Raw genomic sequence first — 25,120 nt, 5'->3', positions numbered from 1 at the left:
CTTTACCTCCAAGTCATAGCCGCAAGATTATGGATTCCAAGGAAATATTGTTTACTTCAAAAGAAAAACCAACACTTTACTACTTATTCCATGCTTGAGGAGCATTTTAAAAGCTAATACAGTTAGACTGGGTTGATATTACGTTAGTATCATGCAGTGTTTAAGTCTGAGAGACAGTGCTATCTTGTGTGTAGGTGGTTTGGTGTCATAGTTCTCATGTGCTTGGTGTGATGTTTCAGAGCTGCACCCCACGCTGGAAGCTGTGCGTCAGCGACACAGACAGTGCCCTCGGCTTTGCTCTCGGGGCCCTCTTTGTCAAAGCCACTTTTGCTGAGGACAGCAAGGCCATTGTAAGTGTTTGTTTCAAGGTATCGCCTACACACCTACCTACACTGTGAACTGCTCCTGGGTGAGATTTTGACAAGCCTTTCCTTTTCCCTATATTTCTATCAGGCAGAAGATATGGTCTCTGAGATCAAATGGGCATTTGAGGACAGCCTGAAGTATGTGGACTGGATGGATCAGGGGACCAAAAAGGCAGCCAGAGAGAAGGTGGGAGAGATGGGTTGCTTTGACTAACTTGTAGAAAGTGTTCCACTGCTGGGGTGAGGGACTTGTCATTACACAGATTAGCAACTCTGGAAAAGTTTATTGCCTTATAACTAACATAAGGTATGTAGCAGTGATAGGATTTCCATTGTATTCCATAATAGATTGCCAGACAGGACACAGAAAACATAGTCCTTATTGCTTTATCATCAGTTAGTGAAACAGAACTCTGCAGTGCCATCTGGTGTAAGCATCTGTCTCAATTCACCTCATCTGCTCTGTTATAGGCTGAAGCCATTTACAACATGGTTGGATATCCAAAATTCATAATGGACCCCAAGGAGCTTGACAAAGTGTTCAATGATGTAGGTAAATATGTAATTGTATTGAATGTGCATACTTCTATATTATGAAGTCCATGTCTCATATGTTGATTAAAAGACCCAACTCATTGATGTTGTCTTATTGTAAGACACCCTGGTTCTGGGGAGGGTTGCCAATCTTACAGTATCTCCTGTTTGAATTGCTTGTGTGTGAACCTCTTTCGCCTTTTAACCTGATTCCCCTCTCTCTCAGTTTGAGGTGGTGTCTGACCTGTATTTTCAAAATGTCATGCAGTACTACAACTTCTCTGCCAGAGTGACTGCGGACCAGTTAAGGAAAACCCCCAACAGAGATCAGTGAGTGCTCGCCTCTCCAAAGAAGAGGTCAAATTCTGACGGTTACAAATTCCCATTCTGCTGACACTGTAGAATAGTACTGGCACCCAGAAATGTTCCCTGGCAACCAATTTCCCTCATCCAAACTGATCTTTTTCTCTCACTACATAGTGTAAGAGAGCAGCTTAGGGTTCTAATGCTTTCACTGATCTCTAGTCAACAGCCTAGCTAAGGGGATAGGGGAGAGTCAACGACTGGTTACCACCCTCATCTCAGATTTATGTCCTATGTCTGTCTTATATATTTTGTCTTGCATATACAGGTGGAGCATGACCCCTCCTACAGTGAATGCATACTATAATCCTACCAAGAATGAGATGGTGCTCCCTGCGGGAATCCTTCAAGCTCCTTTTTATAGCCGCTCATGGCCAAAGTAGGTCCCTTTTCAGCCAATTCAGTCCCTTAATACCGGCCCATCATTGGCAAAAATACAAGTACACCACATTTGTGTGTGTGCACGCTGTACTTGCGTGAATTGTATACAGTGTATGTGGTGTCTCCTTGAGTGTCTTCACATAGCTCAGAATGTAATTGCTTTGTTATAACATGCTTTTATTTCCAGGGCCCTGAACTTTGGGGGGATTGGTGTAGTTATGGGACATGAGTTGACGCATGCTTTTGATGACCAAGGTAAGACTTTGTATTTTCATATACGTTGTAGTGTGTTAACTCTTGTTACTTTATATGGGAGACTCAGAATAAAATGATGTGACGATAGAAGTTTGGTAAAAACTAAGACTCTCTCTTTTTAGAAATATAGCTAGGCTGTACACTTACAGTACCTGGCAGGGGAGACACCTTGATCACGGAGGTTCACCCAGGGCGAGGTTCAACCATTGCACTCTGGATGAGCTGATCCCTCATTCTCTAATGCATAATTTTGATTAGTGGGGGACTGTGTCCGCACTCATACATCCCCCCAAAAAAAAAAAAAATATATATATATTATAAGCTGTAAGCATCCCACCAATCAAACATATGGCACATTTATGATTTCAAATTAGGTCTCCCGTTCTGAAGCATATTTTGCTTTATGTTAAAGGGAGGGAGTACGACAAGGATGGGAACCTCCGCTCCTGGTGGAAGAATTCATCTGTGGAGGCCTTTAAGAAGCAGACCCAGTGTATGGTGGAACAGTACAGTAACTACAGCATCAACAAGGAAGCCCTCAATGGAAAACACACCTTGGGAGAGAACATAGCTGACAATGGTGGCCTGAAGGCTGCCTACAAGGTTTGTATGATGGGGAGGTGTTAGGGTGGGTTAAGGGGAAAGTAGACTTGACAATTCAACTTACAAGCACACATACAGTAAATGTGCAGATGTTTCAGAATCATCAATGTGAGATACAGATTTGGAACGTTTGAGGGCAAGAATGAAATTTTAAAAAATTAAAAATATCTAACATCCTCTCGCCATAGAGAACAAATGCATGCTGCCTGTAACATGATCCTTGTCTGCTTTGAAGGCTTATGTGAACTGGATTGCAAAGAATGGAGAGGAGGCCACTCTGCCCGCCCTAGGGATGACTAATCATCAGTTATTTTTTGTTGGATTTGCCCAGGTTTGTGCCACTTACAGTATCTCCATGTCTGTGGCAAATTTAGTAATGCATTCTCTAGCATGCCTGCCTTCAACATTATGTATTAATTTGAATGACCTATTACATTGATAATGTAAATGAAGGATTATTCACTCTAAAGTCCTTAATAATGTGTGTCTGTGCTTCCTGCTATGTGTAGGTATGGTGCTCAGTTCGAACTCCGGAAAGCTCGCATGAGGGCATCATCACAGATCCACACAGTCCATCGAGATTTCGAGTTATTGGCACCATCTCCAATTCCCATGAGTTCTCCAAGCACTTTGGCTGCAAGGCAGATGCCCCCATGAACCCTAAACACAAGTGTAAGCTTTGGTGATGCCTAGCTACACATATGTAGGTCTGGCAGGTGGCAAAATGGACACTGGGGACATGGAGCAAAAATAGATGCAGTGGTAAAGTCTCTTAGGAAGGAGCGTACTGGTCTCGATACTACTGAAAATCCAGCTGTCTTACCCACTACACTTCTCAGTGTCCTTAATGAGGACTGAAGCTGGAAGTTGAGCCAGATCCAACTCTCTTCATAAAGAAAATTTGTTATAGAAATCAGCCTCTCTTTCCTCAATGGAACTCTGAAAATGTGCCTTGTTCACTTAATGGAGGGACAATTTTAACACTGGAAACCAAAGGAATGGTTATAAAAAGGAGAACACTAATGGGAACTTCTCTCAATCAGATTTTATGAAGTTGTCATATGCATTATAGTGATATTATAGTGATATTTATTTGTTGTTTGTATCAGTTATATCACTCCACCTCTGTGTTGTCTTCAGTTACTATATATTTCTTGACTGCAAAAGAAAATGAGTTGCGATTCCTGGATTTGGATTGAGATATAATCCAGAGGAAACGGTCAATCACATCTACAGTATAATACAAGTTACTGTCATAAGTGGATTGTAAAAGCCATATTTTATTATTGCACATGATTGATCCGGTCAATAGGCCTACACATTGGGCTTATCTTGTTTCTGCATCAACAAAACCTAACAATGATTTGGGTTAATGTCTCCAGTGTATGCAGTAGTGGTGTTAAAGTGACCCTCACATAATTGGTAAATGCCTGATATAAGAGACATACTTAAACAAATATTCATTCAGAGCATTCTGAAACTCAGGGATGTACTGTTTAACCTTTATTTAACAATGCAAGTACTGAAAAAATATAAACGCAGCATGTAAAGTGTTGGTCCCATTTTTTCAGTTTTTTACAAGCTGAATTAAAAGATCCCAGAAATATTCCATATGCACAAAAAGCTTTTCCCTCAAATGTTGAGCATAAATTTGTTTACATCCCTGTTAGCAATTCTCCGTTGCCAAGATAATCCATCCACCTGACAGGTGAGGCATATCAATTTACATTTTTTATTTTACCTTTATTTTAAATTCTTATTTTCAATGACGGCCGAGGAACAGCCTTGTTCAGGGGCAGAACGACAGATTTGTACCTTGTCAGCCAAGGGATTCAATCTTGCAACCTTTCGGTTTCTAGTCCAACACTCTAACCACTAGGCTGCGCTGCTGCCCCAAGATGGTGATTAAACCGCATGATCTTTACACAGGTGCAGCTTGTGCTGGGGATAATGAAAGGCCACTCTAAAATGTGCAGCTTTGTCACAGATGTCAAGTTTTGAGGGAGCATGCTGACTGCAGGAATGTCCAACAGAGCTGTTGCCAGAGAATTGGATGTTAATTTCTCTACCATAAGCTGCCTCCAATGTCATTTTAGAGAATTTGGCAGTCCATCCAACAACCGCAGATCATGTGTAACCATGCCAGCCCAGGACCTCCACATCCAGATTATTTTTCTGAGGGGAGTGGGATATTTATGTCTAATAAAGCCCTTTTGTGGGGAAAAACTCATTCTGATTGGTTGGGTGGGCCTGGTTCCTAAGTGGATGAGCCTTTGCCCACCCATGGCTGTGCCCCTGCCCAGTCATGTCAAATCCATAAATTAGGGCCTAATTTATTTATTTCAATTGACTGATTTCCTTCTATGAACTGTTACTCCGTAAAAAAAAATTAAGTGTTGCATGTTGCGTGGATATTTGTGTTCAGTATATTAACCATTGAACAAGTCACGTAACAAAAATAGTTTTACCGTTCTGTGTCTGGTCATACATGACTTGACTTCTCTGTGACGTTACTTCTCTAATTGTTCTTATCTCATAGAAATGTTGTCACAATTCTTTTGTATGACCCATCTATTTCAATGGCCCATCTGAGGCTTCATAACGACACCTTTAACGTAATGATGAGCCTCCGTTGTATTCCAAAACAATAAAAGTAAATGAATAGTGGTTATCAACGCTAGATGTCGCTGCACACAAACAATATAGTACCGAGTACAGTGCGATCTAATACAAACTTCACTTCTGCCTACTGGCAGTAAATACACCATCGGTCCATCATTATGTGTACAGATGACTGTACTTGAACCTGATTACATTTTTATATATTGAGTGAGTGGTTCCTGAGAATGACCCCATACATATAGCAGGAGAAAGTTTATTTTACATACACACACACACACACTTCAAGACAGCCACTACAGTTAAAATAATAAATAACATTCATTCTTTTAAAAAAATATCATAAAGCGTAGTTATTTAGAACAAAAATAATGCAGTACTCAATATACATGAATGTAGGCCTATGTGCCAGTCAGTATAGGTAATTGGCCACATGAATGCAACAAATGAGCGTCATTTTCGATAGCTGTAGTTAAGACGTACATACCCGTAATTGGACGAGAATAGCCGAATCATCTGTCCTACCGGACTGGAAGCGGCCGGAACGCCATGTTGACGAAGTCTCCCATCTCCGTGGAAAAAATGATTATAGAAAAATCAGTCGTTGAAAACAAATGTTAAATTATCGAAGGAGAAAAGACGCCGGTGATAGTGTTCGGAAGAACTGAAACGGATCTGCAGAGGTCCCGGGCGGGCAAGGGAGGCAAACCTCCCACCGTCCCCATGAATAGCACCACAGACCCGAACAGCGACTTTCCATGAAAAAAAGCTATTCTGAGTTGCTATAATAGCTAGCTAGCCCTAGTGTCGGCTAAAGGATTTGCGGCCTGTTTCAATCATATTCAACGCTTGCTATATTTATGAAAGCTAGATATATTTTGTATCAGTATTTATTAGTGTATTATTTTCCTTGGTTTATTTTTTTGCAATGAGTTTGCCGGCGAAAATAGTCCCAAAACCTGCCACTGTCGCAGTAAGTGGACCTGGAACTGGCCCGTCTCCGTCGAGCCAACTGCGGGCTACCCTGACCTCGGTGTCTTTACCGTCGGGAGCCCCAGGCGCTCCTCAACTGAACACCTTGCCGCCTCCTCAGTATCCTTCATTGACAAGAATACCCCTGACATCTCTTGGTCAGGTATTCGGGGGAGAAACATTTAGGTAACGTATTGGTGAGCGGTTGGGAGCGGGTCAATGACTGATGTTTTGAAGAATAGGGAGGAGACATTTAGCTTGTTAGTTAGCTTACGTTAGCTAGCTAACATTACTATAGTTGTTTATTGACAATATGCTAAAATTGCTAGATAGTCAAATTCGCTAAACTGCAGATATGTAATTTTGTTGGCCAATGCATTTTAACTGTTGTGCTTGTGGGGATCAGAAAAGCTGGCCAACTAGACACAATTTCACGAGTTGGCGTAACGTTAGCTAGCTAACTCTAGAAGGCCACCTCACCGGCTTTGTTCAGTTTACCGGTAGCTAGCTAACTAGTCCGCCACATTCATAATAGCAGCTGTAGACTCATAACTAGCAAATCCGGCTAACATATTGGGGTCAGGCAGTATTTTGTAAGAGGGTTTGGGTGGACTAGATTTTGTAGCAATCAAAACTTAACTTGTTAATCATCCTAAAACTATATTATTGCTACCTCGTATGAGTGAATGTAAACTAGCTGGGTACAGTAGTAACCTAGCTAACTAAGTTGGGCCTTCTCCCCGGTATCCATAAAATAAATGCTAACTGTCGTTATTTAGCTAGCTAGCTAGGCCGTAGTTAAACCGGGTAGTAGATGGCAACCGGTGCCACACCGGTATACCCATATTGACACGGTAGTGACGCCACATACATATTTGCTGGTAGCTACGTTAGCAACTGTAGTAACGTTAGTGTAATGCATTTGATCCAGTATGGGTTTACCGGTATTCCTATTTTATTTGGGGTTATCCATGTATCATGATTGTATGAATGACATTCACTAAGCCTATGTCAAGTCACTGGGTATCTATTTTTTTTTTAAACAGAAATTGATCAAGAGCATTTTCCTCACTTCAGAAACCTCTTGTCCCTGTGAACACTTTTGATCCCAGCCAGTGGAATTGTTCTGCCAAATTGGATCTCCTAACAAAGTGCCTTGCTTGATTTGTATGAACTTTGTGAATATCAACTTTGAATCTTAATTCATTTGATCTGGCCATTTAAAGTTAGGATCTAGTGGCTTTTTATGATTTAAAACATTATTGTTTTGATCTAATGTCCAGTCATAATGGAAGTATTGTCTCCTGAGTGCTAGTCTGTGAGTCTTATCATCTTCGATGGTGCAGCCTCCGACCAAAAGTTTTAGAGGACACCCTCTTGGCCGCAAGGACAAAATGTTGCTGTTTGAAAGCACATTTCCTGCAATTCTACACATTTTGCCATAGCATAAGAACACGGAATAAGCTGAGTGACTTAAAAATAACAAAATCAATGCAAAGGCATTTCTTCAATAACATTAACAACGTTACAGGCTTCTAAAGGACTCTGCCACAGTGATAGCGAGTCAGCTGACTCATATCCTTAACCTGTTAATCTCAACTGGGGAAATCTCATGTCAATAGAAAACGGCTTATATAACACCAAGTCGGGATAGATCGGATGTGGCCAACTACCGTCCAGTATCAGTTCTTTGTGCTGTCTCCAAAGTGTTGTAAAGGCTGGTGCAGACACAGATGGCCAACTATTTCTCACTCAACGGCCTATTTACAGCCTATCAACGCTGCTTTAGAAAGATACACATCTACAGCAGTGCAAAAGGTTGTGGAGGACATCAAGTCGGCTTGTAACAGCCAGGTCACAGCAGCGCTCTTCTTGGATCTGGAGGAAGCTTTTGACACTACACCAAACCACACTCCAGAGGAAGCCTGTGAAACTAGGCTTTGACAGCAATCAAGTGATTCACATCATACTTACGGGGAGAAGTCAGTACAAACGGCAGAGCACACAATTAGACCAGGTACATGTGGTGAATGGAGTCCCACAAGGGAATGTACTTGGATCCCTGCTGTTCTGCATTTACATAAATGACTTTCCATCAGTGCTGGAGAAATGCTGCATACATAATTGCAGATGAGACAATCCTATACTACTCAGCAAATACACCAGGGAGTGTGAGGAGGCAGTGTCAAACGACATCAACAGGGAAGCGTCTTAGTTCGCTGATAACAAGCTCTCCCTACACCCTCATAAGACCAAGGAAATGCTGTTTGGCATCCCACAAAAGCTGAGACACAGCCAAATCTATTACAATAACAGACAGACAAAAAACGTACAAACAAGTAAACTGCTTAAAGTACCTGGGGAAGAAGTTGGACCCACACCTACGCTGGAATGAACATGCTGGCCTGGTCATAGGGAAATGGCTTTCTGGGGTTGGCGCTCTAAAACGGTAAAGGAACTTTGTCTCCAAGGGCAGCCTCCTGACAATCTACTACCACCATGATAACTCACCTGGACAACTGTGCCACGGTATGGCTTCCCACACTACATCAGTGCAATAAGACAGGTTTTAACCAGCTACAGGGTATCATCAACAGGGCTGCTCGTATCATGACTGGGAATTCATGGAGGGAACACATAGAGACAAAGGTTTTTCTGCAAAAAATCTGGAATCAAACCACCGACGGACAGGATCCATTATAACACCCTAGTGATTGTTTTCAAGGCAACACAGCACAAATTGTCTGAATACATGTCAGACCAGTTCATGTGGGAGTCTTCACCCATCCTCCGGGGGTGCACCAGAGCAGCAGCCAAAGCTTATGACCAATGGGACCTGCATCTGCTGGCACAACCATGGCCTTCCAAGGCAGTCTGCAGTTCTTTGGACCATTGCTCTAGAACAAGAGCTAGCTAGCATGTCCACCATCAAAAGAGCTTTATACAAATCTAGACTGATGTAATGTGAGTGTGGTTTTGTATGTATGCTCTATATTCCTCTGTGTATGGTACTTTTATCTAGACAACTTTATGTGATGTGTATACTGAGTTAACAAAACATGAGACTGGCCAGGTGAATACAGATGAAAGCTATGATCCCTTATTGATGTCACTTGTTAAATCTGCTTTTATAAGTGTAGATGAAGGGGAGGTGATGTGTTAAAGAAGGATTTTAAAGTAATGAGACAATTTAAAAATGGATTGTGTACGTGTGCAATTCAGAAGTGAATGGGCAAGGCAAAAGATTTTCAGTGCATTCGGAAAGGATTCAGACCCCTTGACTTTTTCTACATTTTGTTACGTTAGACTTATTCTAAAATGGTTTCAATTGTTTTGTTTTTTACCCCTCAATACCACACACTACCCCATAATGACAAAGTGAAAATACTTTTTTTTTTTTTTTTTGCCTAATTAATTAATTAAATATACAGATGAAGTCGGAAGTTTACATACACTTCGATTGGAATCATAACTCATTTTTCAACCACTCCGCACATTTCTTGTTAACAAACTATAGTTTTGGTAAGTAAGTTAGGACATCTACTGTGTGCACGACACAAGTAATTTTTCCAATAATTGTTTAGACAGATTATAATTCACTGTATCACAATTCCAGTGGGTCAGATGTTTACATACACTAAGTTGACTGTGCCTTTAAACAGCTTGGAAAATTCCCGAAAATGATGTCAAGGGTTTAGAAGCTTCTCATAGGCCAACTGACATAGTTTGAGTCAATTGGAAGTGTACCTGTGGCTGTATTTCAAGGCCTACCTTCAAAAATTGTAGACCTCCAAGTCTGGTTCATCCTTGGGAGGTTTGAAGGTACCACGTTCATCTGTACAAACAATAGTACACAAGTATAAACACGCAGCCGTCATACCACTCAGGAAGGAGACACGTTCTGTCTCCTAGAGATGAATGTACTTTGGTGCGAAAAGTGCTAATCAATCCCAGAACAACAGCAAAGGACCTTGTGAAGATGCTGGAGGAAACGGTTACAAAAGTATCCATATCCACAGTAAAACGAGTCCTCTATCGACTTAACCTGAAAGGCCGCTCAGCAAGGAAGAAGCCAGTGCTCCATAAAAAAGCCAGACTACGGTTTGCAACTGCACATGGGGACAAAGATTGTACTTTTTGGACAAATGTTCTCTGGTCTGATGAAACAAAAATAGAACTGTTTGGCCATAATGACCATCGTTATGTTTGGAGGAAAAATGGGGATGCTTGCAAGCCGAAGAACACCACCCCAACCGTGAAGCACGGAGTGGCATCATCATGTTGTGGGGGTGCTTTACTGCAGGAGGGACTGGTGCACTATACAAAATAGATGGCATCATGAGGGAGGAAAATGATGTGGATGGAAAATTCTGGGTATATTGAAGCAACATCTCAAGACATCCGTCAGGAAGTTAAAGCTTGGTCGCAAATGGGTCTTCCAAATGGAAAATGACCCCAAGCATACTTCCAAAGTTGTGGCAAAATGGCTTCAAAGTCAAGGTATTGGAGTGGCCACCACAAAGCCCTGACCTCAATCCTATAGAAAATATGTGGGCAGAACTGAAAAAGCGTGTGCGAGCAAGGAGGCCTACAAACCTTACTCAGTTACACCAGCTCTGTCAGGAGGAATGGGCCAAAATTCACCCAACTTATTTTGGGAAGTTTGGAAGGCTACCTGAAACATTTGACCCAAGTTAAACAATTTAAAGGCAACCCACTTGGAATGCGATGAAAGAAATATAAGCTGAAATAAATAATTCTCTATACTATTATTCTGACATTTCACTTTCTTAAATTAAAGTGGTGATCCTAACTGACCTGTGACAGGTCATTGTTACTAGGATTAAATGTCAGGAAATGTGAAACTGAGTTTAAATGTATTTGGCTATGTAAACTTCTGACTTTAACCGTAAATAAGGTGTTGTTTACATAGGTATTCAGACCCTTACGTAAATTAGCTAGCATACACGGACCTTTGCTTACATGTTGCTATGATTTAAAACCGTCAACAGCGGTATAGGCCAAAAGGTATATTTTATACACACTTTCAACACTGCATCCATATGCCGCACATTGTGACATTGTTTACAAGTTTGCTATTTTAATGTGTAATGTGGGGATATAATTTCTCTCATTCACTTCCATTACTCAATGCCCCAAAAGTGTGTAGGGTGTTCGCTCAATGCTCGAATGAAATATGGGTATATTCAAGAGGGTGCTCCAAAATGTTTGTCTAAACCTTGTTTTCTGTAGCCTATGTCATTATGAATCGCATACAATTATTCATTAGATTGTTCTTTACAATATTGCAACTTTAATATGCTTGTACTTAATTGTTGCTTAAATAAGAACATTAGTTTGTTGTAATGGTTGGTTGTATCTCTTCCGTATTTCCGTGTTAGAAGGTGGTAATATTTGGAGTTTCTGTGCTTTGGACCAATCAAAATCAACTTGATACTCGTCTTTTTCAATTCCAGATCCGTGGCTTTTTATTCCTCTAACCCCAGTCAATCAACGTTGAGGGGCCCCTTTCAATTGCAATTTAAAGGGGAAGACTAAAAACCTCGCAATGGAAACTGGAACAGATTTTTTTTTTTTCCACAGAGGGGTCAGATATTGAAATTCAGTCTGTTAGCTTTGTTAAATTATATATACACATCTATATACAGTACCAGTTTAAAGTTTGGACACCTACAAATTCAAGGGTTTTTCTTTATTTTAATTTACAGTGCCTTGCGAAAGTATTCGGCCCCCTTGAACTTTGCGACCTTTTGCCACATTTCAGGCTTCAAACATAAAGATATAAAACTGTATTTTTTTGTGAAGAATCAACAACAAGTGGGACACAATCATGAAGTGGAATGACATTTATTGGATATTTCAATTTTTTTTAACAAATCAAAAACTGAAAAATTGGGCGTGCAAAATTATTCAGCCCCTTTACTTTCAGTGCAGCAAACTCTCTCCAGAAGTTCAGTGAGGATCTCTGAATGATCCAATGTTGACCTAAATGACTAATGATGATAAATACAATCCACCTGTGTGTAATCAAGACTCCGTATAAATGCACCTGCACTGTGATAGTCTCAGAGGTCTGTTAAAAGCGCAGAGAGCATCATGAAGAACAAGGAACGCACCAGGCAGGTCCGAGATACTGTTGTGAAGAAGTTTAAAGCCGGATTTGGATACAAAAAGATTTCCCAAGCTTTAAACATCCCAAGGAGCACTGTGCAAGCGATTAATATTGAAATGGAAGGAGTATCAGACCACTGCAAATCTACCAAGACCTGGCCGTCCCTCTAAACTTTCAGCTCATACAAGGAGAAGACTGATCAGAGATGCAGCCAAGAGGCCCATGATCACTCTGGATGAACTGCAGAGATCTACAGCTGAGGTGGGAGACTCTGTCCATAGGACAACAATCAGTCGTATATTGCACAAATCTGGCCTTTATGGAAGAGTGGCAAGAAGAAAGCCATTTCTTAAAGATATCCATAAAAAGTGTTGTTTAAAGTTTGCCACAAGCCACCTGGGAGACACACCAAACATGTGGAAGAAGGTGCTCTGTTCAGATGAAACCAAAATTGAACTTTTTGGCAACAATGCAAAATGTTATGTTTGGCGTAAAAGCAACACAGCTCATCACCCTGAACACACCATCCCCACTGTCAAACATGGTGGTGGCAGCATCATGGTTTGGGCCTGCTTTTCTTCAGCAGGGACAGGGAAGATGGTTAAAATTGATGGGAAGATGGATGGAGCCAAATACAGGACCATTCTGGAAGAAAACCTGATGGAGTCTGCAAAAGACCTGAGACTGGGACGGAGATTTGTCTTCCAACAATCCAAAACATAAAGCAAAATCTACAATGGAATGGTTCAAAAATAAACATATCCAGGTGTTAGAATGGCCAAGTCAAAGTCCAGACCTGAATCCAATCGAGAAGCTGTAGGCGTTTACAGGGGATCCCCATGTATTTTCCTCAGCCTTAGACAATACATTGACTGGCGGATGAATATTATTTTTGTGTTTTTGGTGAACAGTTTTTCGAAGGATTTTGACTCCTAAACACGTTCTGTTATAGCCACAGACACGATTTAACCAGTTTTAGAGACTTCAGAGTGTTTTCTATACACACACACTTATCATATGCATATACTATATTCCTGGCATGAGTAGCAGGACACTGAAATGTTGCTCGATTTTTAACAAAAACCTTAACAGGTTTTAAGGGGGCTGAATAATTTTGCACGCCCAATTTTTCAGTTTGATTTGTTAAAAAAGTTTGAAATATCCATTAAATGTCGTTCCACTTCATGATTGTGTCCCACTTGTTGTTGATTCTTCACAAAAAAATACAGTTTTATATCTTTATGTTTGAAGCCTGAAATGTGGCAAAAGGTCGCAAATTTCAAGGGGGGTGAATACTTTCGCAAGGCACTGTATTTTCTACATTGTAGTGTGTATTCACTATTATTCTAAGTGTTAAACAAATCTAAATATATTTTAGATTCTTCAAAGTAGCCACCCTTTGCCTTGATGACGGCTTTGCACACTCTTTGCATTCTTTCAACCAGCCTCACCTGGAATGCTTTTCCAAGTCTTGAAGGAATTCCCACTAATGCTGAACACTTTGTTGGCTGCGTTTTCTTCTCTCTACGGTCCAACTCATCCCCAAACCATCTCAATTGGGTTTCAGTCGGGTGCTTGTGGAGGCCAGGTCATCTGATGCAGCAGTCCATCACTCTCCTTCTTGGTCAAATAGCCCTTACACAGCCTGGAGGTGTGTTGGGTCATTGTCCTGTTGAAAAACAAATGAAAGTCCCATTAAGCGCGAACAAGGTGGGATGGCTAATTGCTGCAGAATGCTGTGGTAGCCATGCTGGTTAAGTGTGCCTTGAATTCTAAATAAATCACTGACAGTGTCACCAGCAAAGCAGCATTACACCACCACCTCCATGCTTCATCGTGGGAACCACACATGCGGAGATCATCTGTTCACCAAGTGGGTGGCTACTTTGAATAATCTTTAATGTTTTTTTTGGTACTACATGATTCCATATGTGTTATTTCACACTTTTGATGTCTTTTCTACAATGTAGAAAATAGTACAAATAAAAACCCTTGAATGTGGTGTCCAAACTTCTGAATTTATTTCATTTAACTAGGCACGTCAGTTAAGAACAAATTCTTATTTACGACAGCCTAAAAGACGGCCAATTGACGGATTTCCTTATGAATTGTAAATCAGTAAAATCTTTGACATTTTTGCGTGTTGCGTTATAATTCTCTGTGTGTGAAGTTTACATACACCTTAGCCAAATACATTTAAACTCAGTTTTTCACAATTCCTGACACCCTAGTAAAAATTCCCTGTCTTAGGTCAGTTAGGATCAACACTTTATTTTAAGAATGTGAAATGTCATAATAGTAGAGAATTATTTCTTTCAGCTTTTATTTCTTTCATCACATTCCCAGTGGCGGTTTTGGAGCAGTGGCTTCTTCCTTGCTGAGCGGCCTTTCAGGTTATGTCAATATAGGACTCGTTTTTACTGTGGATATAGAGACTTTTGTACCTGTTTCCTCCAGAATCTCTTCACAAGGTCCTTTGCTGTTGTTCTGGGATTGATTTGCACTTTTCGCACCGAAGTACGTTCATCTCTAGGAGACAGAACCCGTCTCCTTCCTGAGTGGTATGACAGCTGCGAGGTCCCATGGTGTTTATACTTGCGTACTATTGTTGGTACCTTCAGTGATTTGGAAATTGCTCCCAAGGATGAACCAGACTTGTGGAGGTCTACAATTTTTGAAGGTAGGCCTTGAAATACATCCACAGGTACACATCCAATTGACTCAATTTGAGTCAATTAGCCTATCAGAAGCTTCTAAAGCCATGACATTTTCTGAAATGTTCCATGCTGTTAACTTAGTGTATAAACTTCTGATCCACTGGAATTGTGATAGTGAAATTATCAGTCTGTAAACAATTGTTGTAAAAATTACTTAAACTATAGTTTGTTAACAAGAAATTTGTGGAGTGGTTGAAAAACAAGTTTTATTGACTCCAACCTAAGTGTATGTAAACTTCCGACTTCAACTGTATAAAGTGCCTTCAGAAAGTATTCAGACCCCTTGACCTTCTCCACATTTTGTGATTTTAAAAGATTTTTCCCCTCATCAATACACACACACAATACCCCATATTGACTTTTATTTATTTGAATGTATTAAAAATAAAACACTGAAATATCACATTTTACTTAAGTATTCAGGCCCTTTACTCAGTATTTTGAACCACCTTTGGCAGTGATTACAGCCTTTGGATATGACGCTACAAGCTGGGCGCACCTATATTTGGGGAGTTTCTCCCGTTCTTCTCTGTAGACCCTCTCAAGCTCTGTCAGGTTGGATGGGGAGCATCACTGTACAGCTATTTACAAGTCTCTCCAGAGATGTTTGAGTCCGGGCTCTGGCTGGGCCACTCAAGAACATTCAGAGACTTGTCTCGAAGCCATACCTGCATTGTCTTGGTTGTTGTCCTGTTAGAAGGTGAACCTTCGCCTCAGTCAGGTTCTGAGCGCTCTGGAGCAGGTTTTCATCCATGATCTCTCTGTACTTTGCTCCGTTCATCTTTCCCTCGATTCTGACTAATCTCCCAGTCCCTGCCACCGAAAAACATCCCCACAGCATGATGCTGCCACCATGCTTCACTGTAGGGTTGGTGCTAGGTTTCCTCCAGATGCGACGCTACGCATTCAGGAGTTCAAGAGTTCAATCTTGGTTTCATCAGACCAGATAATCTTGTTTCTCATGGTCTGAGTCTCTTTAGGTGCCTTTTGTCAAACTCCAAGCGAGCTGTCATGTGCCTTTCTGAGGAGTGACTTCCGTCTGGCCACTTTTTACTGAAAAGGCCTGATTGGTGGAGTGCTTCAGAGATGGTTGTCCTTCTGGAAGGTTCTCCCATCTCCACAGAGGAACTCTGGAGCTCTGTCAGAGTGACCATCAGGTTTTTGGTCACCTCGCTGACCAAGGCCCTTCTCCCCTGATTACTCAGTTTGGCTGGGCGGCCGGCTCTAGGAAGAGTCTTGGTGGTTCCAAACTTCTTCCATTGAAGAATGATGAATGTCACTGCTTTCTTGGACCTTCAATACTGCAGAAATGTTTTGGTACCCTTTCCCAGATCTGTGCCTCGACACAATCCTGTCTCGGAGCTCTATGAACAATTCCTTCAAACTCATGGCTTGGTTTTGGCTCTGACATGCACTGTCAACTGTGTGACGTTTTTATATAGACAGGTGTGTGCCTTTTCCAAACCATGTCCAATTAATTGGATTAACCACGGGTGGACTCCAATTTAAGTTGTAGAGACATCTCAAGAATGATCACTGGAAATAGGATGCACCTGAGCTCAATTTTGAGTCTGTTTTGTTATTTTTTAACGATTAAACAAAAAAAATGTCTGAACCTGTTCTCTATTTGTCATTGATTGGATATTGTGTGTAGGTTGAGATTATTTTATTTTTATGAAATTGATTATATTTCTTTCCAAATGGGGGGGCTCATAAAACTAATTCGGGAAGCAGGGATCTTTATCCAGGAGGGGATTGATTTGTCTGCTGTAACCAGGAAGCTTGATCTTGCAAGCTAACCACTTTGCTATGAAGTTAGCCAACCAAATGCATAGCTGGAGCCCTGATGTTGAGAGAATGTATTAACTTACAGTTATAAGCAGTGGCATAGTATGAGCTTTAGGGCACCCCAAAAAACAAAACAAATGGAAGGTATTGAACATTTCTAAATACCTCGGTATAATTTCTAAATACCTCTGATGGTTCTTACTAAACACAGGAGACTTCTCGTTAAAATTACAGTCAAGCATACATTTTCTCAAGAACCTTGCTCCAAGATCTGCTAAAGCGGTCTGAATAAGCTAACTTCCTATGCATTGTCAGTAGTAACTGTAGTGAGATGGCAGTCCCAGGCCATAGCAGACAGCGTCTTGAGCCTTGTTTATTCAGTGCAGTGAGAACCTGGTCTGGTGGGACAGCGGAAAGGAGCACAGTGAAGGGGTGTCTGCACCATCTTGGCTGTCTCCAGTCACTTCCTGTTCCTCCACTCTGAACCCAGTGCACTCAGCCTCAGGTAGGCTATAGCTCCAGGCTGCTACAACTACAGACTGGAAGGGATCCTCAGGGTTAGTCACTGTGCTATTTAGATGGGTAGAGGAGAAGATGCTGTAGTAAACTTAGCATATCAATTCTATAACAAAAGTAATTGTCTGATTCTTGTCATTGTAAAGTGTAATTAATTTTTAACTCTTGCAAGTGACTCCTTTTTCTCTGGGCATTCTGTGTAGTCTGGTGATTCAGAAGGTCATTTGAGATTTTGTCCTGAATATGTTCTCACAGAAACACTTTTTAGGTGATCTAATTTGTCTGCAGAACAGTCAAGTCAGCAGAAAATTCCGATTTGACTTTCTAACACTGAACTACTCCCTTTCCTTTCTCTTATTCTATCAGCACGGTTCTCTCTCTCCCTCCTACATACACACTCCGCACATAAGTGGCTTTACATGATGATACAGGGACACTGTGGCTTTTCCCCCTTTGCTGGCTCTAAATGGGACTGGTCAGTGGAGGGTCTTGGCTACTGTACGTTCAAAGGCAAAATAGGGATCGGGATAGAGTGCCGGGTATTGCCTGTAGCAGTTGCCCCAAAATGATTGGTAATGAACTACTAGACTTGCAGAACCTGATGATCTGTATCAGAGCCTGGAAACCGGAACCTGTACTTGAGATGGGCGTAGGGGTTAGGTTACAGGTCTGGGCTGACCTGGCAGGAGGCAAAGGAGCAGAGTGACTTAGAGGGGTTGGTTTTTGTTAACATCTGTGTCTACTGAGCTGTGATAGGTGCCCTTCTATGCCTTTCACAGATCAGTGTTTTACATGTATGTAAAAAGGTTATTGTCTGGGGCAGACCATGGTTTCCCTTCCCTACTTTCACTGTGTTTTGTCTGCTGCATCAAAACATGACATGTTTTCTAATGAAGTTGTAGCCTAGGTTGCTAAAGCTCACTTGTTATCCAGTCCCTATTGGCCACATGTAGCAATGAGCTGATTACCTGGCTGTGCATAATTGTACAGACATTAATTTTCTCTCATCTGATCCCTTGGTCTTGTAACTCTAATAGATGACATATTTTCCTCCGCTCTCGCTGCAGAAACTAAATGACTAATTAGTGTGGTCAGCAACTCATGGCTGTAGCTGGTGGCTGGTGGTTGGTCAATTTTGAATGACATAAAATTGATCAGAAATACTGTGTAGACACTAATGTTGTAAGTGACTATTGTAGCTGGAATGGCTGATTATTTAATGGAATATCTATGTAGGCATACAGAGACCCATTATCAGCAACCATCACTCCTGTGTTCCAATGGCAGGTTGTGTTAGCTAATCCAAGTTGATCATTTGAAAACCCTTTTGCAATTATGTTAGCACAGCTGAAAACTGTTGTCCTGATAAAAGAAGCAATAAAACTGGCCTTCTTTAGACTAGTTGGATATCTGGAGCATCAGCATTTGTGGTTTTGATTACAGGTGCAAAATGGCCAGAAACAAAGACCTTACTTCTGAAACTTGTCAGTCTATTCTTGTTCTGAGAAATGAAGGCTATTCCATGTGAGAAATTGCCAAGAAACTGAAGATATCTTACAATGCTGTGTACTACTCCCTTCACGGAACAGCGCAAACTGGCTCTAAACAGAATAGAAAGAGTGGGAGGCCCGGTGCACAACTGAGCAAGAGGACAAGTACATTAGAGAGTCTGGTTTGAGAAACAGACACCTCACAAGACCTCAACTGGCAGCTTCATTAAATAGTACCCGCGAAACACCAGTCTCAATGTCAACAGTGAAGAGGCGACTCTGGGATGCTGGCCTTCTAGGCAGAGTCTGTTTGGATGAACTCTTTACAACGTGATAACTTTTGTTTCTTCTTGCTGAAACAAGCAAGGTGTTGTAGCAAGCAAGTCTTCGGGGACTGCAGTCATTTGGCTGACCAGTAACCGTCATCTAAAATGTAATGACCATCACAGCCCTAGTGCCAGTGCCTCTGAGGGTAACATGTGGGTATGTATGTAATTATAAGGCCCAGTGGAATTGGGCTTGTATAACAAAATAGGGTAGCTAAAATAATATGGCCTTTGTTAACAGTTCAAATCAAATTTTATTTATCACATACGGTCAGCAGATGTTATTGCGAGTGTAGCGAAATGCTTATGTTTCTAGATCAGACATTACCTGTTAGTGCAGCAGTATCTATCTAACAATTCCACAACAACCTAATACACACAATCTAGTAAAGGAATGGGATGAGAATATATGTCTTAAATATATGGATGAGCAGTGACAGAGTGGCTAAGATGCAATAGATAGTGAAGGATACAGTATATACATATGAGATGAGTAATGCGAGATATGTAAACATTCTTAAAGTGGCATTATTAAAGTGACTAGTGTTCCATTTATTTAAGTGGCCAATGATATCAAGTCTGTAGGTAGGCAGCCGCCTGTCTGTGCTAGTGGTGGCTGTTTTAACAATCTGGTGGCCTTGAGATTGAAAAACCGCTTCTATCGCTCTGTCCCAGCTGTGATACACCTGTACTGACCTCGCCTTCTGGATGATAGTGGGGTGAACAGGTAGTGGCTCGGGTGGTTGTTGTTGATGATATTTTTTGCCTTCCTGTGACATCAGGTGTATGTATCCTGGAGGTGGGGCTGGGCGCTATACCATATTTAACTATATACCGGTATTTATGCACGAACCGGTTTGGGTTTTGACTTTACTTTCTATAACGGTATTTTAATGTTTGGTTTGTTAAATGTGATACGCTGTGTGTAACGTCCATTTTTATAGTTTACTCCTCTACTTGAGTCATCCCTTTCCACACATCTCCATGCGGCTTTCCACACAGACCTAGCCCCGCCCCCTGTCACTCAAGGAGCATTTGTTGTTGCTTGACCACGAGACCCTTGCGTTCAGTCTGCATGGTCAATACAGCACATGCAACAATGTTGATGACAACGATGTTTCCACTTAGATCTTAATATAAATCCACATGAGTTCTATAATTACAATATTAGTTTGTTTCTTACATCTGCAAACAGCTAGTTTGTATTTTCTTAGCAAGTTAAGCTAAATTGTGTTAGCCACTAATGCTAATCGCTAGTCAGCTGGCTAGATAGCTAACTAGCTAATAAAAGTACTGAGTCAGAGTAAACGTAGCTAGTTAATACAAGTACTGGTGGAGGCATAAATCAGCATGTTGTTTGTGGAACAGTATCTTCTAAATCAAAGAGGAAAAGGTGAAGCATGAGTATGTTGGCTATATGAATAAAGACTTAATGTAGCCAAAGATTATAGGGTCACCTAGGAAACACTGAACACCACTTTGGTTTTCACCCTGTCACAATAACTCGTCCATGTCATTTTCATTCGTTGTCATGTCAAACACTGTATTCAAAGTGCCCACTATTATTTATATTCTAGCTAGAATTATATTAAACATTCTATTTCCATGATTCCAAAAGTTCACCCAAGTGTTTTGTTCTAAATTGCAATGGCAACATTTGGTTAAAAATAAGGCAAAGTATTTTTGCCCATATCGTGGCAGTGTGGAAATGATCGAAAATGAGTGCTGGTAATGCAGGGAATTATTTTCGTTTGAAGTTGAATTGAACAGTATAAAACAATCCAAATAGAGAAAGACCCATTTGAAATAAGTTAGAATATATGTGTTGCCACCCTAATATATGTGTTGCCACGCACTACTTATAAAGCAAATTTTGAACTTTTATTAATCAAAAACATAAAATACCTTCAAATTTGAAAAATACCATGCTATGATATTTTGGCCATATAGCCCAGCCCTACCTGGAGGACAGGTAGTTTGTAATGCATTGTGCAGACTGCACTACCCTCTGGAGAGCCCTGTGTTTGTGGGTGGTGCAGTTGCCGTACCAGGCGGTGATACAGCCCGACAGGCTGCTCTCAATTGTGCACCTGTGAAAGTTAGTGAGGGTTTTCGGTTCAAGTCAAATTTCTTCAGCCTCCTGAGGTTGAAGAGGCGCTGTTGTGCCTTCTTCACCACACTGTCTGTGTGCGTGGACCATTTCAGTTTGTGGGTGATATGTACAGTACACAGAGGAACTTAAAACCTTCCACCTTCTCCACTGCTGTCCCTTCGATGTTGATAGGGGGGTGCTCCCTCTGCTGTTTCCTGAAGTCCACGATCATCTCTTTTGTTTTGCTGACATTGAGTGTGAGGTTATTTTCCTGACACCACACTCCGAGGGCTCTCACCTCCTCCCAGTAAGATGTCTCGTCGTTGTTGGTAGTCAAGCCTACCACTCGTGTCGTCTGCATACTTGATGATTGAATTGGAGGCATGCATGGCCACTCAGTCATGGGTGAACAGGAAGAACAGGAGAGGGCTGAGCACACACCCTTGTGGGGCCCCAGTGTTGAGGGTCAGAAAAGTGTTGACAGCAAATGTTGTTTCCAACCTTCACCATCTGGGGGTGACCCGTCAGGAAGTCCAGGACCCAATTGCACATGGCAGGGGTCTAGACCCAGGGTCTCAAGCTTAATGATCAGTTTGGAGGGTACTATGCTGTTGAATGCTGAGCTGTAGTCAATGAACAGCATTCTTACATAGTTATTCCTCTTGTCCAGATGCGATAGGGCAGTGTGATGGAGACTGCATCATCTGTGAACCTATTGGAGTGGGTCTAGGGGGACAGGTAGGGTGGAGGTGATATGATCCTTGACTAGTCTCTCAAAGCACTTCATGATGACAAGTGAGTGCTACGGGGCGATAGTCATTTAGTTCAGCTGCCTTAGCTTTCTTGGGAACAGGAACAATGGTGGCCATCTTGAAGCGTGTGTGGACAGCAGACTGGGATGGGGATTGATTATGTCCGTAAACACACCAGCCAGCTGGTCTGCACATGCTCTGAGGACACAGCTAGGGATGCAGTCTGTGCCGGCAGCCCTGTGAGGGTTTTACTCGCGTCGGCCACGGAGAAGGGAAGCCCAAAGTCTTTGGTAGCGGGCCCTTGTCGGTGGCACTGTATTGTCCTCAAAGCATGCAAAGAAGTTGTTTAATTTGTCTGGGAGCAAGACGTCTGTGACGGGGCTGGTTATCTTTCTGTAATCCGTGATTGTCTGTATACCCTGACACGAACGTCTCGTGTTTGAGCCGTTGAATTGTGACTCCACTTTGTCTCTATACTGACACTTGTTTGATTGCCTTACGGCAGGAATGACTACACTGTTTGTATTCGGCCTTGTTTCCAGTCTCCTTGCCATGATTAAATGCGGTTGTACATGCTTTCAGTTTTGTGCGAATGCTGCCAACAATCCACGGTTTCTGGTTAGGGAATGTTTTAATAGCCACATGTTGTACCATCTCCTTTACACTTCCTTATAAACTCGCTCACCGAGTCATCATATACGTCAATGTTGTTCCCTGAGGCTACCCGGAACATATCCCAGTCCATGTGATCGATGGATGGACTTAAGCACGGGCCCTTTCTGTTTTAGTTTCTGCCTATAGGAGGGGAGCAACAAAATGGAGTCATGGTCAGATTTTCCAAAAGGGGGGTGGGGGAGGGCCTTGTATGCATCGCAGAAGTTAGAGTAGCAGTGGTCGAGTGTGTTGCTCGTGTACTGCAATCAATATTCTGATAGAATTTAGGTAGCCTTGTTCTCAGATTAACTTTGTTAAAATCCCCAGCTCAATAAATGCTGCCTCCGGATATATGGTTTCCAGTTTGTATAAAGTCCAAATCAAATCAAAAATCAAATCAAATTTTATTTGTCACATACACATGGTTAGCAGATGTTAATGCGAGTGTAGCGAAATGCTTGTGCTTCTAGTTCCGACAATGCAGTAATAACGAGCAAGTAATCTAACTAACAATTCCAAAAAAAAACTACTGTCTTATACACAGTGTAAGGGGATAAGACAGTAGGGGATGAAGTTCCTTGATGTCCCTCCTCGTATCCGCTTGCGGGTGGATATACACGGCCGTAACGATAACCAAGGAGAGTTCTCTTGGTAGAAAATACTGTCTGCATTTGATTGAGGAATTCTAGGTCAGGTGAACAAAAGGACTTGCGTTATTGTGTATTGTTACAATTACACCATGAGTCGTTGATCATTAAACCATACACCCCTGCCCTTCTTCTTACCAGAGAGATGTTTGTTCCTGTTGGCGCAATGCACTGAAAATCCTATTGGCTGTACGGACTCCAACAACATGTCCCCAGCTAGCCATGTCTCCGTGAGACCGAGTATGTTACAATCCCGGATACCTCTTTGGAAATCAACTCTTGCACTAATTTTGTCTACTTTGTTAACTTCTTACGGCTGTAATTCCGTTAATGGGATCGATTTGACAACAGCCAGTGAAAGTGCAGGGCGCCAAATTCAAACAGAAATCTCATAATTCAAATTCCTCAAACATACAAGTATTATACACCATTTTAAAGATTAACTTGTTGTTAATCCCACCACAGTGTCCGATTTTCAAAAAGGCTTTATGACGAAAGCATACCATGCGATTATGTTAGGTCAGCGCCTAGTCACAAAAAAAACAGCCATTTTCCAGCCAAAAAGTGGAGTCACAAAAAGCAGAAATAGAGAGAAAATGAATCACTAACCTTTGATCTTCATCAGATGGCACTCATAGGACTTCATGTTACACAATACATGTATGTTACATAAAAAATCAAAATACTCTCTGTCGGCGCCATCTTCTTTCCCCTCCAGTTGCCCTTTAGATTCAAGTCTAAGCCACATGTTGCCTAATGCATCAATGGATTTACACTATTTAATTAACCATATTGTGGGGCTCGTAGCCTAGTGGTTAGAGCGTTGGACTAGTAACCGAAAGGTTGCTAGATCGACTCTCCGAGCTGACAAGGTAAAAACCTGTCGTTCTGCCCCTGAACAAGGCTGTTAACCCACTATTCCTAGGCCGTCATTGTAATTAAGAATTTGTTCTTAACTGACTTGTCTAGTTAAATAAAGGTGTAAATATATATATTTGTGTTGCACATGAGAAGGGATTTGGTTCGGCAATTCATCACTACATAGCAATTGCAGGACTCAGATCAAATTGTAATTCCAGTAAGAGTCATGTGGTCCCTCCTGCCAAATCCCTGGTGGTGTCAGCTGTCTCGTCTCATCTGATCATTTTCCCATCTGCCGTTGCGTGGCCTGCTAACCTCTGACCCCTGGAGGAAACGTCCTTGCTGCTTGCGAATCAGATTTCCTTATTGTCACCACCTCCTTCCCTCAAGCCCCTCACACACACCACACAAGACCGCACCGCATCAGGATTCACTCCTGTCTGTTTTATCCCTAGACTGTGGCTACAGCCATCACCCTGCCCATGTTAAAGGTTAGTGAAGTCACACTCGCAGTAGGGATCTCCACTCAAGACTCATTTTTTTTGGCTTTATTTAGTAGCTCAAACTGTTTTATTTTAATTTTATATTGTATTTTCTCTTCCACATAACGGCTATTAATATCCTACGGAGACTGTAGCGCAGTGTCGTTTTTTGTCACAAAAGGGGTGGCTCCTTGTGCGCTGTGACATTCTCTGTACTCTGTACCACATGAAAAATGTAATGTGCCATATCATTCCTTGCATAGCCATGGGGGCATGGTTGTGTAGGCAATTAAACTTGCTTGGTTCCTTAATCTGATTTATAGGCTCTACATCAAAGTAACCTATTTTGCATTGATAAGTAAATATAATCTCAGCAACTGTTCAAACAATAAACCAAACAACATTGTAGCCTTATTAGAATCTCCCCAAACGGTATTTTGTTTAGAATAAATAACTATTTATTCCAGGCTATTGGTAAAAACAACTGCGACAGATGTGCTTTTTCTATGTGACCAAAATAGGATGACATTCTAGTTTTTAAATACATTGAAGCACGGGCCCTTAGTTCAG

The 25,120-nt window shown here is 41.5% G+C and overlaps 2 protein-coding genes and 1 pseudogene across 26 annotated transcripts in view; all 3 read left to right on the top strand.

The window, feature by feature from the left end:
* LOC112218563 (endothelin-converting enzyme 1) overlaps positions 1 to 4,051 on the top strand; it is a 57,712-nt gene extending 53,661 nt beyond the window's left edge. For all 7 annotated transcript variants that reach the window (XM_024379481.2, XM_042295927.1, XM_024379489.2 and 4 more), the window contains 9 exons: positions 240 to 350; positions 454 to 552; positions 837 to 914; positions 1,126 to 1,229; positions 1,531 to 1,641; positions 1,831 to 1,898; positions 2,311 to 2,501; positions 2,737 to 2,832; positions 3,011 to 4,051. In XM_024379481.2, coding sequence (XP_024235249.1) covers positions 240 to 350; positions 454 to 552; positions 837 to 914; positions 1,126 to 1,229; positions 1,531 to 1,641; positions 1,831 to 1,898; positions 2,311 to 2,501; positions 2,737 to 2,832; positions 3,011 to 3,187 — 1,035 coding nt within the window. In that variant the 3' untranslated portion in view covers positions 3,188 to 4,051. The remainder of the gene's footprint in view (positions 1 to 239; positions 351 to 453; positions 553 to 836; positions 915 to 1,125; positions 1,230 to 1,530; positions 1,642 to 1,830; positions 1,899 to 2,310; positions 2,502 to 2,736; positions 2,833 to 3,010) is intronic.
* Positions 2,042 to 2,190, top strand: LOC112223440 (annotated as a pseudogene).
* A 1,559-nt stretch (positions 4,052 to 5,610) lies between the features above and the next one.
* LOC112218588 (eukaryotic translation initiation factor 4 gamma 3) overlaps positions 5,611 to 25,120 on the top strand; it is a 69,046-nt gene continuing 49,536 nt past the window's right edge. For 16 of the 19 annotated variants that reach the window (XM_042295877.1, XM_042295896.1, XM_042295902.1 and 13 more), the window contains exon 1: positions 5,612 to 6,212. In XM_042295877.1, the coding sequence (XP_042151811.1) occupies positions 6,049 to 6,212 (164 nt within the window). In that variant the 5' untranslated portion in view covers positions 5,612 to 6,048. Of the gene's footprint in view, positions 6,213 to 25,120 lie in introns of all 19 variants that reach the window. The other 3 variants (XM_042295892.1, XM_024379502.2, XM_042295884.1) reach the window with 2 other exon arrangements.

The sequence above is a fragment of the Oncorhynchus tshawytscha genome, linkage group LG02 (assembly GCF_018296145.1).
Source record: "Oncorhynchus tshawytscha isolate Ot180627B linkage group LG02, Otsh_v2.0, whole genome shotgun sequence".
In the NCBI taxonomy this organism is placed as follows: Eukaryota; Metazoa; Chordata; class Actinopteri; order Salmoniformes; family Salmonidae; genus Oncorhynchus; species Oncorhynchus tshawytscha.
This window is presented reverse-complemented; position numbering and strand designations above follow the sequence as displayed.